We start from the raw sequence: 15,345 nt of genomic DNA on the forward strand, positions 1-15,345 counted from the left end.
CCTGACTCTGTAGCAAGAGAGGCTTCAAAGCAGAGAAGACCAAAATGGATGGGTGTGCAGAATTCTTGCTTTGTTATTCTGCAGACTAGCTCAGAAAATCCCTTTGGGAGCAGCAGTGTGTTCAGATTAAATGAAAACAACAACAGCAGACACCCAGCACTGGAAAAAACACCAAAGAGAATGAGCCATGCAAGATGTGCTGCCTGAGACATTCAGTGGCACCAAAAGCACAGAGCTCTCTGGTGAGGCCAAAGGTCTCCTGGGGTGCAGGAAGAAGAGTGTGGCCAGCAGGGCAAGAGAGCTTCTCTTCCCCCTCTACTCTGCCCGAGTCAGGCCACACCTGGAGTCCTGGGTCCAGGTCTGAGCTCCCCAGTTCAGGAGAAGTGCTGGAGAGAGTGCAGGGGAGGCTGCAAAGCTGCTGAGGGGCCTGGGGCAGTTCTGTGAGGAGAAAAGGCTGAGAGCCCTGGGGCTGAGAGCCTGCAGAAGAGCAGCCCCAGAGGGGAACTGAGCAATGCTCAGCAAGAGCTAAAGGAGCTGTGGGGGGCAAGAGGCTGGGGCCAGACTCTGCTCAGTGGTGCCCAGGGCCAGGACAAGGGGCAGCAAGGGGCACAAAGTAGAAGCCAGGAGGAGAAAGTTGTTTGGTGTGAGGGTGCTGGAGGCCTGGAGCAGGCTGGCCAGAGAGGTTGTGGAGTGTCCTTGTGTGGAGAGCTTCCAAACCCCCCCTGAGCATTGTGCTCCTGGGCAAGCTGCTGGAGCAGGGATTGGACTGGATGAGCTCCAGAGCTCCCTTCCAGCCCACACCATGCTGGGATTTTGTAAATCTTCAGCTTCTCTGAAGCCAGAAAGTACTGCAGAGAGAAGATGCTCCAAGGCTGGGGTGAAACTGAGCACAGCGGAAAATAGCAGGAGAAACACAGTCTGGCTGGGAACATTCCTTTTTCTGAGATTAAAGGAGCAGGAGAGGAGTCAGAATATCCAGCCCCCATCTGCAGCAGCATGGTTGCAGGGAGCAGAGAGGGAGTTTTTCAGCAACAACAGTTAGAAGTAGAAAATGTTTGAAGCAGTCAGTGTTTGTGCCTGGTGGCTGCTAGGTGGGACCCTGCTGGCTGCTCACCACATCCATGCACTTCCCAAGATCCAGGCTGCTCACCACATCCATGCATTTCCCAAGATCCAGGCTGCTCACCACATCCATGCACTTCCCAAGATCCTGCTTTGCCAACCACAACAGCCACACGCAAACTGCAGTCAAAACCAGGCCGATTTTGGCCAGTTAGGGTAACAGAATCCCAGAGTCACAGAATGTTAGGGGCTGGAAGGGACCTCCAAAGCTCATCCAGCCCAACCCCCCTACAGAGCAGGGTCACCTGGAGCAGGTCACACAGGAACACATCCAGGTGGGTTTGGAAAATCTCCAGAGAGGGAGACTCCACAACCCCCCTGGGCAGCCTGCTCCAGGGCTCTGTCACCCTCACAGGGAAATAATTCTTCCTCCTCTTTCCATGGAACTTCCTCTGCCTCAGCTTCCACCCCTGCCCCTTGTGCTGGCATTGGGCATCACCCAGCAGAGCCTGGCTCCAGCCTCTGGGCACTCCCCCTGCACATCTTTATCCCCAGCAATGAGGTCACCTCTCAGGCTCCTCCTCTCCAAGCTCCAGAGCCCTCAGCTCCCTCAGGCTCTCCTTGTGAGGAAGATCTTCCACTGCCTTCATCATTTTCACGACTCTGCATTGGACTCTTTCAAGCAGCTCCCTGTGCTACTTGAACTGAGGGGCCCAGAGGGGACACGATATTCCAGATGTGGCCTCAGCAGGGCAGAGCAGAGAGGGTCTAGCAAGAAGCTCGCAAAGTGATAGAGGACAAGAGAAGTGCTGTTCTCATCTCAGAGGTGGGGAGGCATCACCTGACTAAAACCCAAAGCACAGAAACTCCAGCAACTGAATGCAGGTCTCCAAGCCTTGCTGGGCTCTGGGACCACCCTTCTGGGGCAGCCTGGAGGAGCAGGGGTCCTAAGCATGGCAGGGTTGTGCTGCTGCAGCAAATGCACTGTCCAGGGCCTGGGTTTACAAAGAGCTTGGAGCAACCATCCAGGAAGCAGAGCCCCAGAGATTAGGCTGCTGCTGAAACACCAAGCAAGGGACTTGCTCCCTTCCTTCAGCCAGCTCAGTGGCCTGAGGTCTGTGAGCACAGAGAGCTCCAGCCAGGCTGCTGGGGGCTTGCCTCTTGACTTCATAGCACGACAAAGCAAAGGCTGAAGCTGAAGCCTTCACTACACAAATGTTCAAGAATAGATCTGCTCAGGGACAGTCTCCAGCCAAGACTTGCTCCACAGCAGCTCAGCACCCAAGCTAAATAAAGAGCCTGGGGTGGAGGGCAAGAGCAGAGCTCAGCCCAGCCCAGCCAAGATGACGATGCTCCTGCAGAGAGCACAGCTGCCAGCTCCCCAAGAGCAAGGGAACAGGCAGCAGGGACAGCACCCCAGGGAGGCTGCTGGGCTGGGGACCTCACAGATCCTCCTCTGTCAAAGGCTTCACCCTGAGCTGTGCTTTCTGCAGTGAGGGAAAGAAACTTACCAGGAAGGAATGGGAGACAGGAAATGGATTCAGTCCTTGTCTGGCCCCGCTGGGGTCTGAGCCTCTAGCACAGAACCCCTCAGCTCTCCCCAGGAGCCTGAGAGGTGCCCTTCTTTTGGCTGCAGTCTCTTTGGCTAGTGAGCAGCCTGAGAAGGGACACTGGCAGAGTAAAAGCTCTCTGGGAGGAGGACAGAGCCAGGCTCTGCTCAGGGATGTCCAAAGACAGGGCAAGAGACACTGGGGGCAAGCTGGAGCAGAGGAGGTGCAAGAGGGACAGAAGGGAAAACTTTGTCCCTGTGAGGGTGGCAGAGCCCTGGAGCAGGCTGCCCAGGGGGGTTGTGGAGTCTCCTCTGGAGAGATTCCAAACCCACCCAAATTCCTGTGTGACCTGCCCTGGGTGGTCCTGCTCTGACAGGGGTTGGACTGGATGGTCTCCAGAGGTCCCATCCAAGCCCTAAGGTTCTGCGAGCCTGTGGAAGGCAGTACAGTCACTGCCTTTGAAGGCTGCCAATTGCTTTGCTTCTGCTTCCTCCCTCTTGCAAAGGGAACAGAACATCAGTGTCCTCCACCTCTTCTGGTAGATGAAGAAAGTTTCTTCAAGGTTTCTGGTAGGTTCCTTCCAGAAACACAGCTCCTGCCAGCTGAGTTTTCCCCGGCTGAGCTCCCAAACATGACCAAGCCCAGCTTCTTCCCACAGTGTTTTCACACAGAACCAGAAGCTGAGAAGTCTGCTGCCATCCTGCATTGTCTCCAAACAATTGGACTCGTCAGGCAAATGAACCAAACCACATCTGAAACTGAAAACATCCCATGGACAACAATGGCCCAGCTGCAGACACTGCTCCCAAAGGCTCTGCCCTAGCAAGGCAGGAAAGAAGGTGCAGGAGGAGCTGCAGGAGCCCATGGAAAGGCTCTGCAGCAGTAACAGCAGCAGTTGCTTGGTACAGTTTGGTATTGCAGCTATGTTAACAAGGGAAAATGAGCAGCAAGAGCTTGGGCAAGTCTAGGAGCCAAGGTGAAAGCCCACAGGTTTCTGGTGACAATCATGTGTGCAAGATGTCTGGGAAATTCAAAAGCTTCCCCAGAAGTCCTGGCCACGCCAGTGTCAAACAGGAAGTGTTCCAGCCACAGCCTTGCAGGAAACAAGACCAAAGAGACACAAAGCAGATACATTACAAGTGAAAAAAGCCTCAGCTGACCACTGGCCAAGGAGAAATTGGAGAACCAACAGGGGGAAAGGCGAATTCCAGGTGAAGAGCCACAAGAACAGACTGGGAAGCAAGATTTGAGATTAGGAAGAAATTCTTCAGCACAAGAGTGCTGAGGCACTGCAACAGCTTGCCCAGAGGAGTGGTGAAGGCTCCAAGCCTGGAAGGGTTTAAAGCCAGGCTGGATGGGGCCCTGAGCAGCCTGCTCTAAGGGGGTGTCCCTGTCCATAGCAGAGGGTTGGAACTGGATGAGCTTGGATGTCCAATCCAGCCCAAATCATTCTGTGACCTCTGGGTGCTTTAATGGGCAGTGCAAGCACATCCTGGAGCCTTGAGCAACCTGGGCTAGTGGGAGGTGTCTCCGTCTGTGGCAGGGGTTGGAACTGGATGAGCTTTAGTGTCTAATCCAGCCCAGAGCATTCTGTGACCTCTGGGTGTTTTCATGGGCAGTTCAACCACATTCTGGCAAGGTCAGAAACCTGAGGAGGACCTCAGTCAGTCAGTGCCCTGTGGGTGAATTGGTCCCCATGACAGTAACGTGGCTGAGCCTGGGGAGCTAAAGGATGGGCTTGGCTCCATGGGAACCTGCTACAGAAGCTAGGTGTAAATTCAGAGCACAGTGGCTGCCTTGTACCTGTTCCCAGCAGGCTGGGCAGAACTCTTCTGCTCTGGGAAAGGTTTTCAGAGAAGGCAAAAAGCACTTTGTGCACTGGAAGGGGCTAGCTGGGGATAGCCACTGCACTCATGGAGCTCTTAAATGTAGGTGAGTTCTGAGACTGTAAAAAACTGAAAGGCAAAGCAGAGAATCACAGAACTGTCAGGGTTGGAAGGGACCACAAGGCTCAGCCAGTTCCAACCCCCTGCCATGGGCAGGGACACCTCACACCACAGCAGGTTGCTCACAGCCACCTCCAGCCTGGCTGCAAAAACCTCCAGGGATGAGGCTTCCACCACCTCCCTGGGCAACCTGTGCCAGTCTCTCACCACCCTCATGGGGGGACAACTTCTTCCTAATACCCAATCTGAATCTCCCCTCCTCTAGCTTGGATCCATTCACCCCCAGTCCTATCACTCCCTGACACCCTCAAAAGTCCCTCCCCAGCTTCCTTGTAGCCCCCTTCAGATCCTGCAAGGCCACAAGAAGGTCTCCTCAGAGCCTTCTCTTCTCCAGACTGCGCAACCCCAACTCTCTCAGTCTGTCTCCAGAGCAGAGCAGCTCCAGCCCTCTGCTCATCCTCGTGGCCCTTCTCTGGACACCTTCCAACACCTCCAGACCCTTCCTGGAACAGAGGCTCCAGCACTGGATGCAGTACTCCAGGTGTGGTCTCACCAGAGCTGAGCAGAGGGGCATAATCCCCTCCCTGGCCCTGCTGGCCACACTTCTCCTGATGCAGCCCAGGCTCTGCTTGGCTCTCTGGGCTGCAAGTGCTCACTGCTGGCTCCTGTTGAGCTTCTCACCCACCAGCACCCCCAAGGCCTTTTCTTCAGGGCTGCTCTCCAGCCAGTCCCTGCCCAGCCTATACTGGTGCCTGGGCAAGTTTTGGACAAGTCACTGTCCCCTGGGGAGAGGGCAGGTTGTGCTTTGCTGTGTCTCTAAAGGATATTGAGAGGCAGAAGCAAAATGTGCTGTGAGGAACCTGCCCTCAGCCAGGCCCAGGGCACATGACCTTTGTCCATCAACAGCTGCAAGGGGTTTGGTCCAAGCTCTGCAGTGGCTGTGACCAGAATTACCAACACAGACCCCAGGATAGGGACTGCACCCACAGCAGCAACCCACACAGTGCCACTGGAGCAGCCTCCCTGCTACCCCCCAGCCACACTGCACTCTCCTGGCCTTGGCAGGTGGTTAGCTTCTTGCTGACTAGCAGTAGCCTCCTGTGTGGAGAGCCAGGAACTGGCATTGGAACCTAAGCTCAGCTGCTTCACATTGCTTGTCCCAAGTACTGCAGCCACCCTCAGCTGCAGCTAACACTGCTGAGGGCACCCTCAGTAAGCCTGCAGCTGACAAAGGTGAGTGGCACTGGGGATCTGCTCAAGGGCAGGGAGGCTCTGCAGGGGGATAAGGATAGGCTGCACTGGTCAAGGCCAGGGGGATGAGGTTCAACAAGGCCACATGCCAGGTCCTACACTGGGCCACAACAACCCCAGGAAGGCTCCAGACTGGGGCAGAGTGGCTGGAAACTGCCTGGCAGAAAAGAACCTGGATGTGCTGGTTGACAGCAGCTGAACACAAGCCAGGCTGTGCCCAGGAGGCCAAGAAGGTCACCAGCAGCCTGGTCTGGATCAGCAATGGGGTGGCCAGCAGGAGCAGGGCAGGGATTGTCCTGGGGTACTTGAGGTACCTCAAAACCCAGGTTCAGTTTGGGACTCCTCACTCCAAGAAGGACATTGAAGGCCCTAGCAGGACCAGAGAAAGGCAACAAAGCTGGGGATGAGTCTGGAGAACAGGGCTGGGAAGGAGCAGCTGAGGGAGCTGGGGGTGTTCAGCCTGGAGAAGAGGAGGCTGAGGGAGACCTCATTGCTCCTACAGCTCCCTGAGAGGAGGCTGGAGCTGGGTGGGGGTTGGGCTCTTCCCCCTAGTAATAAGTGACAGGATGAGAGGAAACAGCCTCAGGTTGCACCAGGGGAGGTTTAGGTTGGACATGAGGAACAATTTCTTCCCCCAAAGGGTTGTCAAGGCCTGGAACAGGCTGCCCAGGGCAGTGGCGGAGTCCCCATCCCTGGGAGTGTTCAACAGCCATGCAGATGTGGTGCTGGGGAACATGGCTGAGCAGGGGACTTGGTAGTGCTAACTGCCAGGCTTGACAGTCCTGAAGGTCTTTTCCAGCCTCAGTGATTCTCTGGTTCCACATCACCACCAGGCACCACATCCCAGCTGACCACTGAGCTCAACCTTTCTTGCAGTGTTTAAAAGCTGCCCAATGTAGTGAGCAGTGCAGGAGAGGCTGGGCAGCAGGGACAGGAAGCAGGGACAGGCACAAGGGCTGGCATCAGGCTTACCTCACTAGGTTGGCACAGGGCCCTGGCCAGCGGCAGCTCTGATAAACTCTCTGGATCACTGTCTCCGACCCATTCTGCACCTGGCAGGACACTGTCCTGGTGACTGTGTAGTGACACCAATGCCTGCAGAGAGAAAGGATACTGTTAGCCCTGGTGAGACAGCCCCAGTGAGACAGCCCCAGTGAGACAGCCAGCCCCAGTGAACAGCCAGCCCCAGTGAGACAGCCAGCCCCAGTGAGACAGCCAGCCCCAGTGGGACAGCCAGCCCCAGTGAACAGCCAGCCCCAGTGAACAGCCAGCCCCAGTGAGACAGCCAGCCCCAGTGGGACAGCCAGCCCCAGTGAACAGCCAGCCCCAGTGAACAGCCAGCCCCAGTGAGACAGCCAGCCCCAGTGAACAGCCAGCCCCAGTGAACAGACAGCCCCAGTGAACAGACAGCCCCAGTGAACAGACAGCCCCAGTGAGACAGCCCCAGTGAGACAGCCCCAGTGAACAGCCAGCCCCAGTGGGACAGACAGCCCCAGTGAGACAGACAGCCCCAGTGAGACAGACAGCCCCAGTGGGACAGACAGCCCCAGTGAGACAGCCAGCCCCAGTGGGACAGACAGCCCCAGTGGGACAGACAGCCCCAGTGAGACAGCCAGCCCCAGTGGGACAGAGAGCCCCAGTGGGACAGAGAGCCCCAGTGAGACAGCCAGCCCCAGTGAGACAGCCAGCCCCAGTGGGACAGAGAGCCCCAGTGGGACAGAGAGCCCCAGTGAGACAGCCAGCCCCAGTGGGACAGAGAGCCCCAGTGGGACAGAGAGCCCCAGTGGGACAGCCCCAGTGAGACAGCCAGCCCCAGTGGGACAGAGAGCCCCAGTGAGACAGCCAGCCCCAGTGAGACAGACAGCCCCAGTGGGACAGACAGCCCCAGTGGGACAGCCCCAGTGAGACAGCCCCAGTGAGACAGCCCCAGTGAACAGCCAGCCCCAGTGGGACAGACAGCCCCAGTGAGACAGACAGCCCCAGTGAGACAGACAGCCCCAGTGGGACAGACAGCCCCAGTGAGACAGACAGCCCCAGTGGGACAGACAGCCCCAGTGAACAGCCAGCCCCAGTGAGACAGCCCCAGTGGGACAGACAGCCCCAGTGAGACAGCCAGACCCAGTGGGACAGACAGCTACAGATAGCCCCAGTGGGACAGCCAGCCCCAACCAGCTCCATCAGGGTGCACCAGGGTGCATCAGGCTGCAGTAAAAGTGAGGTGGTTCCTTTTGCCAGCCCTGCTGCAGCCTTCATTCCTCACCCCACCCTTTCCCACCAACAGCTGCAGGGAGATTCCCTTCTCTGCCAGCCTGAACCACAAGAGATCCAACCAGGCCTCTTGCTGGGTCGGAGGCCAGAGCTCCCTGGTGCATCACTCAGCTCTGCTAGCAGGGACAACAGGACTGCAGACCAAAGCCCTCTCCAAATCTCTGACAGTCCCAGCCCATTGTGCTGGGCTCTGCTGGCTATGGCATCAGCCCCAGCCTCCCTCCACTCCCAGCAGCATCTGGCTGGGGAAAGGCTGCTTTTTGGTGTGGTGCAGCTCATTGTCAGCAGGACCCAGACAAGCTGGGTGCTGGACAGGTCCTGGTGAGGTTACAGCCCAAAAATGGGCAACAGAAACTGCCCAGGAGCAGAAGGAACTGATGTCTCATGGTGCCTCAGAAGAAAACAAGAGTGGGAGAGACCTCCTCACCATGAGAAGGCAGGAACTGCACTGTCAGCCCTGGGCATCAGGATCTATAGACCCTGTTGTACCTTATGTGTGCCCAGGTGGCCAAGCAGGCTGATGGCATCCTGGCTTGGGTCAGCAATAGTGTGGCCAGCAGCTGTAGGGCAGGGATTGTGCCCTCATGCTGGGCACTGCTGAGGACACACTTCAAATCCAGGCTTCAGTTTTGGGCCCCTCACTCCCAGAAGGACATTGAGGAGCTGGAGCAGGGCCAGAGAAGGGCAACAGAGCTGGGGAAGGGTCTGGAGAACAGGGCTGGGGAGGAGCAGCTGAGGGACTTGGGGGTGTTCAGTGTGAAGAAGAGGAGGCTGAGAAGAGACCTCATTGCTATCTACAACTCCCTGAGAGGAGGCTGGAGCCAGGTGGGGGTTGGGCTCTGCTCCCAAGGAACAGGGGAGAGGACAACAAGTGCCTCAAGTCACACCAGGTCAGGTCTAGGTTGGACATTACAAGGAAATTCTTTACTGAAAGGTTCTTAGTTGACTGGCCCAGGCTGCCCAGGGAGGTGTCTGAATCCCTGGAGGGGTTTCAAAGAGGCAGAGATGTGGTGCTGAGGGCCATGGCTTAGCACCAGCCTTGGCAGAGATAGGGAATGGTTGCACTGGATGACCTTGGAGATCTTTTGGAGACCTTTTCCAACCAAACCAAGTCTATGACTCTAAGTTGTTCAGCCCTGCTCTGCATTGACACCTGGCTCTGGCTCAGCCATCAGGAGAGCAGCTCTGCAGCAGGCTCAGGCACAGGGATTTCATGGGAGGCAGAACAAGCTGCAGGTACACAGGGGGTGCACAGGACAATGGCAGAAGCCTGTATCCTACAGCAATGAACCAAACCTTCTCCTCAAGCTGCCACAAGCAGCTGTGTGCACACAGGCCACAGCTCAGAGCACAAAGGGCAAACCACTCCACACCTGCTGCTGAAACCAGACAGCTCCAGGAGGCTGAAGGCAAAGGAGGTGGCAAAGTGACCCAAGAGGAACAGCATCACATCACCCAGCACAAGGCTGAGGAGAAGGGCAGCTGCTGAAGGCAGACCTGCAGCAGCCAGAGGGCATGTGGCAGCCTCTCTGCTCTGGTTCAAGCACACTGGCAGCTCTGAGGCACAGCTGCTACAGAGGGACTGCAAACCAACCCTTCCTCTCCCTAGCTCTGCCTTGCACAGACCCAGGTTCAAAGCCATCTTGCTCCCTCAAGGATTGTTTTCACCCAGTTTGGGAGTCTAGCACTCCATTTGTGGATCTGGATCTAAGCAGGTGGCACTGTGCAGGCTGCCTGTGTCAAAAACTGCAAGAAAGAGGATTCTCAGCTGCCTCCAAGGCTGGGCTGGGCTGGGCTGGGCAGGGCTTCAGCTCACCAGGTGCTGCTGGCACAGGGACAGATTTTCTCTCCAAACAAGCCCAAAACTGCTCTTGTCACTAGATCTGGCACCTTTGCTCTATCTGGTCCTTGGAATAAGCAGTTCAGGGACACACATCCCCTCACAAACCCAAGGAATTTGGCAGGCAGGTTGGTCATTTCTGCCTTGGAGAAGCCTTCCCTGACATAGAGACCTGGTGGCCAGGCCCTGTTACAGCCTAGTGACAGAGCCCTGGGGAGTGCTTGCAGGTAAAGCTGCTCCCATGCTGCAGGGCACAGGACAGAAGCCTGCACAGAACTCACCACTTCCCCAGGCTCATTTGTCCAGATGACCTGCCCAGGGACCTGTTATAAAGGGAAGCAATCATTATGGGTTGTGAGAAGCTTTCCTCAGGCTCTCCATCCATTGCTTTCCTTGCCTGAAGCCATCACCTGGGTTTGGCCAGGCTGAACAGGGCTGTCCTCTGCTCTGCCCTAGGGAGGCCACAGCTGGAGTCCTGGGTCCAGGTCTGGGCTCCCCAGTTCAGCAGAGACAGAGAAGTGCTGGAGAGAGTGCAGGGGAGGCTGCAAAGCTGCTGAGGGGCCTGGGGCAGCTCCCTGAGGAGCAAAGGCTGAGAGCCCTGGGGCTGAGAGCCTGCAGAAGAGCAGCCCCAGAGGGGAGCTGAGCAATGCTCAGCAAGAGCTAAAGGAGCTGTGGGGGGCAAGAGGCTGGGGCCAGACTCTGCTCAGTGGTGCCCAGGGACAGCACAAGGGGCAGCAAGGGGCACAACCCAGGAGGTTGCATGTGAAGAGGAGGAGAAAGTTGTTTGTTGTGAGGGTGCTGGAGGCCTGGAGCAGGCTGCCCAGAGAGGTTGTGGAGTGTCCTTGTGTGGAGAGCTTCCAAATCCCTCCTGGGCATTGTGCTCCTGGGCAGGCTGCTGTGGGTGCCCTGCTTGAGCAGGGGCTTGGAGTGGATGATCTCCAGAGATCCCTTCCAAGCATGCAGCAGTCTGTGACAGCCCATGGGAAAGCAGCAGATCCTTCACTCACATCTAGGGACAGCTTTCTACCACCCTATGGAGGAGCACCATGGCAGTCACAATGTGTGTCACCTCAGCACCTTGAGAGTGTCCTCTGAAACAGAGCCACCACAGCATGGATCATGAGGGCAGAACCCTCTGGTCAGACCCCAAAGGCACTCAGATAACCCAGCATGAACATGGACTCCCCCAGCCTCTGTTTTTACCAATAGAAGGAGGAGCTTGGTTCCAAAGGCTCCCAGCCCAGGGGTGGAAGGTCCATTCCTGTTTGCAGAACACTCCTGGCTTCCCACAGGCACTGCCATCTCCTGCCAGTGCAGCTTTTATCTGTCTGGTGTTTACTATGGCACAGTGAGCCAGAGAGCCAGGAACATCACTGACCAGGAGATGCAGTAGGATGCACAGCCTGGAACTCACTGTAGCTAGAATTGCACAGCCACTGTGCCAGAAAGGAGCCAAGCAGACAAACCCACCCCAAGATTTCTCTTTGCAAGCCAAAAGGCAGCAGGAGCAGGCTCCAGGAGGCAGGCAGGCTGCAGACAGGCTGACGAAAGGCCCCATCATGGCTTGGAGAGATTATAAATGACCCTTTCTATTGCACACAGATGCTAGCAAGAAAGGTTCAGGGCTTCCACTGGCATGCAGCCAAGATGGCAGAAATGCACTGCTCACAGCATTCCAACCAAGCGAACCAAATGAGCCAGGCAGGAGCTCTTTAAGGGCTCAGCAGCAGCAGATTGAGCACAATGCCCCACAGCACCCCACAGGATTGCTCTTCTCCTGCTTTGCTGGGAGAGGCAGCTCCTGCTTGGTCGATTTCCCCCCAGCCATTTCCAGAGGGACTCGTCCACTCACACCCTGTTTAATTCTTGGAAGACTTTCATGGACAACTTGAGGATCTTCAGACCATGACCTGCAAGCTACTGACTGAGAGAGTTTCAATGCAGGGCTGCAGACCAAGATCTCAGCTCCTGATCACAGCTAACACTCTGTTCCCAGGGGGAGTGTGAGTGTGGATGCCAGCAGACATCCAGTCACTGTACTGGGGAGGTTCAGGATGGATCTTTCAGGCCAACTAGAGCAACAAATTCAACAGTTTGCTTCCATTTGGAGACACTGAAAGCTGCTATTCTGAGCTCAAGCACTACCGTCCCTCAGCAGATGCTGGGAGGGAGCTGCCTGCTCTCTGCTGACTTAAGAGGAACAGTGACAGAAGGCTCCAGGCACCCGGACACCAGAGGGGACCAGCAAGTCTGACACCCCAGGGCCTGCAGGGAGCAGGCTGGGAGGAGCTCAGAGGGCAGCTGGACTTAGCACAGGGAGCTTGAGCTGCATTTTGCTTCTGGGCAGGAAGGGAGCCCTCTTCTGCACCCCAGCAGCATTCTGAACCTGCTGCTCAGCAGAAGCTTTGTTTGGATGAACAGTTCCTCCCCTGGAGATCCTGGATGTCTACAGCCTGTAAACCTACAGTGGGAGAGACAAGCCACTGCTGAGGGTAGGGAAGTGTAAGGTAACAGAGACTGGAGCCAGAACGCTGTAAGCTCCACAAGAGCCTCACACTGACACAGCAGAGCTTCACTGCTGGCCAGCAGACTGAATCAGCCCAGAGCAAGCACTTCACAGGCAGGAAGCCACTGACAGGCAGCAAGCTCCCTCCTCCCCCTCCTCACAGCACTGCTCCCCAAGCCATCCCTCCACCTCTTCACCCACGGAATGCTTAGGAAGACTCACACCGCAGCAACCCCAGAGCCAGCCCCCAAAGCAGGGTTTGCCTCTTCCCTAGCCCAAACTGCTGGCTTTTGTCCAATCTTCTCAGACTTCTAGGGGAGGACCTGTTGGGGTTTGCAAGAGAAAAACCAACTGGTTGTTAGTAGGCTTGATTTCACTGGCCAAGTGACCTCAAACTGAACGAAGCAGAGGCCAGTAGGCTGGATTGCTCGGGACCCAGCAAGCAGTTTGGTTCCTCAGGAGGGAAGCCACATTCCTGCCTCATCACTCGGTGCAGGGGCCCAGGCTCAGCTCCACACAGACCCGACCTGCTGCCGTGCCCCTGTGAGGACAGACCTACAGCAGGCAGCACCTCCCACACACAGCCCCTCCCGGCCGTGCGCTCCCTGCGGCGCAGGGCACGCCGCAGCTCCTGCAGCCCCCGGCTGACAGGGCAGGCAGAGCGCTGCAGCAGACAGCCCTGCGGGGCAGACCCCCAGCACAGCCCTTTGCTGGAGAGCTCAGCAGTTGGAGGTTGAGTGTGGGTTTGGTGCTTCTGATGAAGGCACAGATCATAGAACTGCTGAGGTTTGCAGAGACCTTCGAGTTCAAGTCCAGCCACTCACCCAGAGCTCACAATGCCACCACTGCTGCTGAGCAACAGCCCTCAGCACCACATCCATGCAGCTTTTAAACCCTTCCAGGGATGAGGACTCCACCACCTCCCTGGGCAGCCTGGGCCAGTGCCAGAGAGCCCTTTCCAGGAAGACGTTTTTCCTAATACCCAACCTCAACCTCCCCTGGCACAGCTTGAGTCTGTGACCTCTTGTTCTGCCACTGGTTGCTTGGGAGCCCAACCCCCACCTGGCTCCAGCCTCCTTTCAGGGAGTTGTAGAGAGCAATGAGGTCTCTTCTCAGCCTCCTCTTGTAACTGCACACCCCCAGTTCTCTCAGCCATTCCTCTCAAGATCTCTGTTCTCCAGACCCTTCACCAGCTTGGTTGCCCTCAGGACCTGCTCCAGCTCCTCAATGTCCTTCTTGGAGTGAGGGCCCAAAACCAAAGCTGGTATTTGAGGTGCAGCCTCAGCAGTGCTGAGCAGAGGGGCACAATCCTGCCCTAGACCTGCTGGCCACACTATTGCTGATGCAGGCCAGGATGCCATCAGCCTGCTTGGCCAGCTGGGCACACCCTGGCTCAGCCATCACCAAGTGCCACACAGCTCCAATCACCAGGACTCAGCTGGCCAGGACAGAAGCCAGCAAAGTCTTTCTGGGAAGGAGGGAGAAAAGCACCAAGAAAAGAGAGTTTGTATGCAGGATGGTTTCAGCAGCACCTGTTGCACAGGTCTGGGCATGCACTGAGCCTCCCCACTCCCAACAATGCCCAGCAGGCTCTCCAGCAGGTTGGCATTTCTGCTGCTTGTGATTCCCCCCAAAGCTTTGTGCTGTCTAAACAACTGCACTGAATTATCCTCCTGTTTCCACAGGGATAAGGCTCTGTGTGTTATACTTAGCAGAGATCAACATTTAGGGCACAGCAAGCAGTAGGAGTGTTTTGAGAGCTAGAGAGTTTTCCCCAAGTCCCCTCATAACATTTTTCACTGCAGCTATCAATTTCCCTGCAGACTGAGAGGAATTTCAATCAAATCAGAAGGTTAATGACTTTCACTGGGGAAAAGTCACCTTTCCCTGCTGCACAAAGCAAACTGTGCCCTTTCCTCTGTGCAAAGAGCAGAGCAGCACACTGCCTGTGCCAGCAGAGCCATCCACACCTTGGGTGCTGCAGCCCACTCCTAGCAGGGCTTGGCTGCTTCCAGGCTGAGGTCAGGAGCAGGAGTTGCCCTCTACATGCCAAGCAATCCAAATCCAAAGGCTGCCAGGCTCTCTGGGTTCTCTCTTCCTAAGCCATCCAGTTCTACACAACCACATTATTCCCTTCCTATTCCCAAACACATCTCCCTGACTCTGCCTCTCACCAGCACCAGGTTTGCCAGCTGATTCAGCTGGCTGTGACCAGATGGTTCCTTGCTGCTGTGACCAAATCATCTCAGCACCTTCCTGAAAAGCTCAAAGCCAGGCTGGCCTGAAGGTTCTGCTCTTCTTGACCACATCAGTGCTGTCTGCCAGTGACAGGACAAGGGGCAGGGTAGAACACAGGAGCTTCCATCTGCACAGTACCTGAAAGGTCTACAAGAAACCTGGGGAGAAACTTTTGACAAGGGCTTGGAGTGACAAGAGGAGAGGGAATGGACTGGATCCTGAGGAAGGCAGATTGAGCTGGATCTTGAGGAAGGCTCTGGAGAGTAGGAAGAAATTCTTGAGAGTGAGGGTGGAAAGAGACTGGCACAGGTTGCCCAGGGATGCTGTGGATGCCTCCTCCCTGGAGGTGTTCAAAGCCAGGCTTGATGAGGCCCTAAGCAGCCTGGGCTGGGGGGAGGTGTCCCTGCCCATGGCAGGGGCTTGGAACTGGATGAGCTTTGAGATCCCTTGCAACCCAAACCATTCTATGAAGTACTTTGAGGGTGCTGGAGGCCTGGAGCAGGCTGCCCAGAGAGGTTGTGGAGTCTTCTTGTGTGGAGAGCTTCCAACCCCCCCTGGGCATTGTGCTCCTGGGCAAGCTGCTGTGGGTGCCCTGCTTCAGAAGTGGGGCAAGACTGGATGATATCCAGAGGTGTCTCCCAGTCCCCACCAAGCTGGGATTCTGAGGATCTCCCCAGGCAGGTG

The 15,345-nt window shown here is 56.4% G+C and overlaps 1 protein-coding gene across 1 annotated transcript in view; it reads right to left on the bottom strand.

Annotated features, from left to right (window-relative positions):
* Positions 1–15,345, bottom strand: part of COL26A1 (collagen type XXVI alpha 1 chain) — a 252,016-nt gene that overhangs the window by 212,778 nt on the left and 23,893 nt on the right. The window contains exon 2 of the mRNA XM_054394356.1: positions 6,782–6,904. Within this exon, the coding sequence (XP_054250331.1) occupies positions 6,782–6,904 (123 nt within the window). The remainder of the gene's footprint in view (positions 1–6,781; positions 6,905–15,345) is intronic.

Source organism: Indicator indicator, chromosome 30, assembly GCF_027791375.1.
Source record: "Indicator indicator isolate 239-I01 chromosome 30, UM_Iind_1.1, whole genome shotgun sequence".
In the NCBI taxonomy this organism is placed as follows: Eukaryota; Metazoa; Chordata; class Aves; order Piciformes; family Indicatoridae; genus Indicator; species Indicator indicator.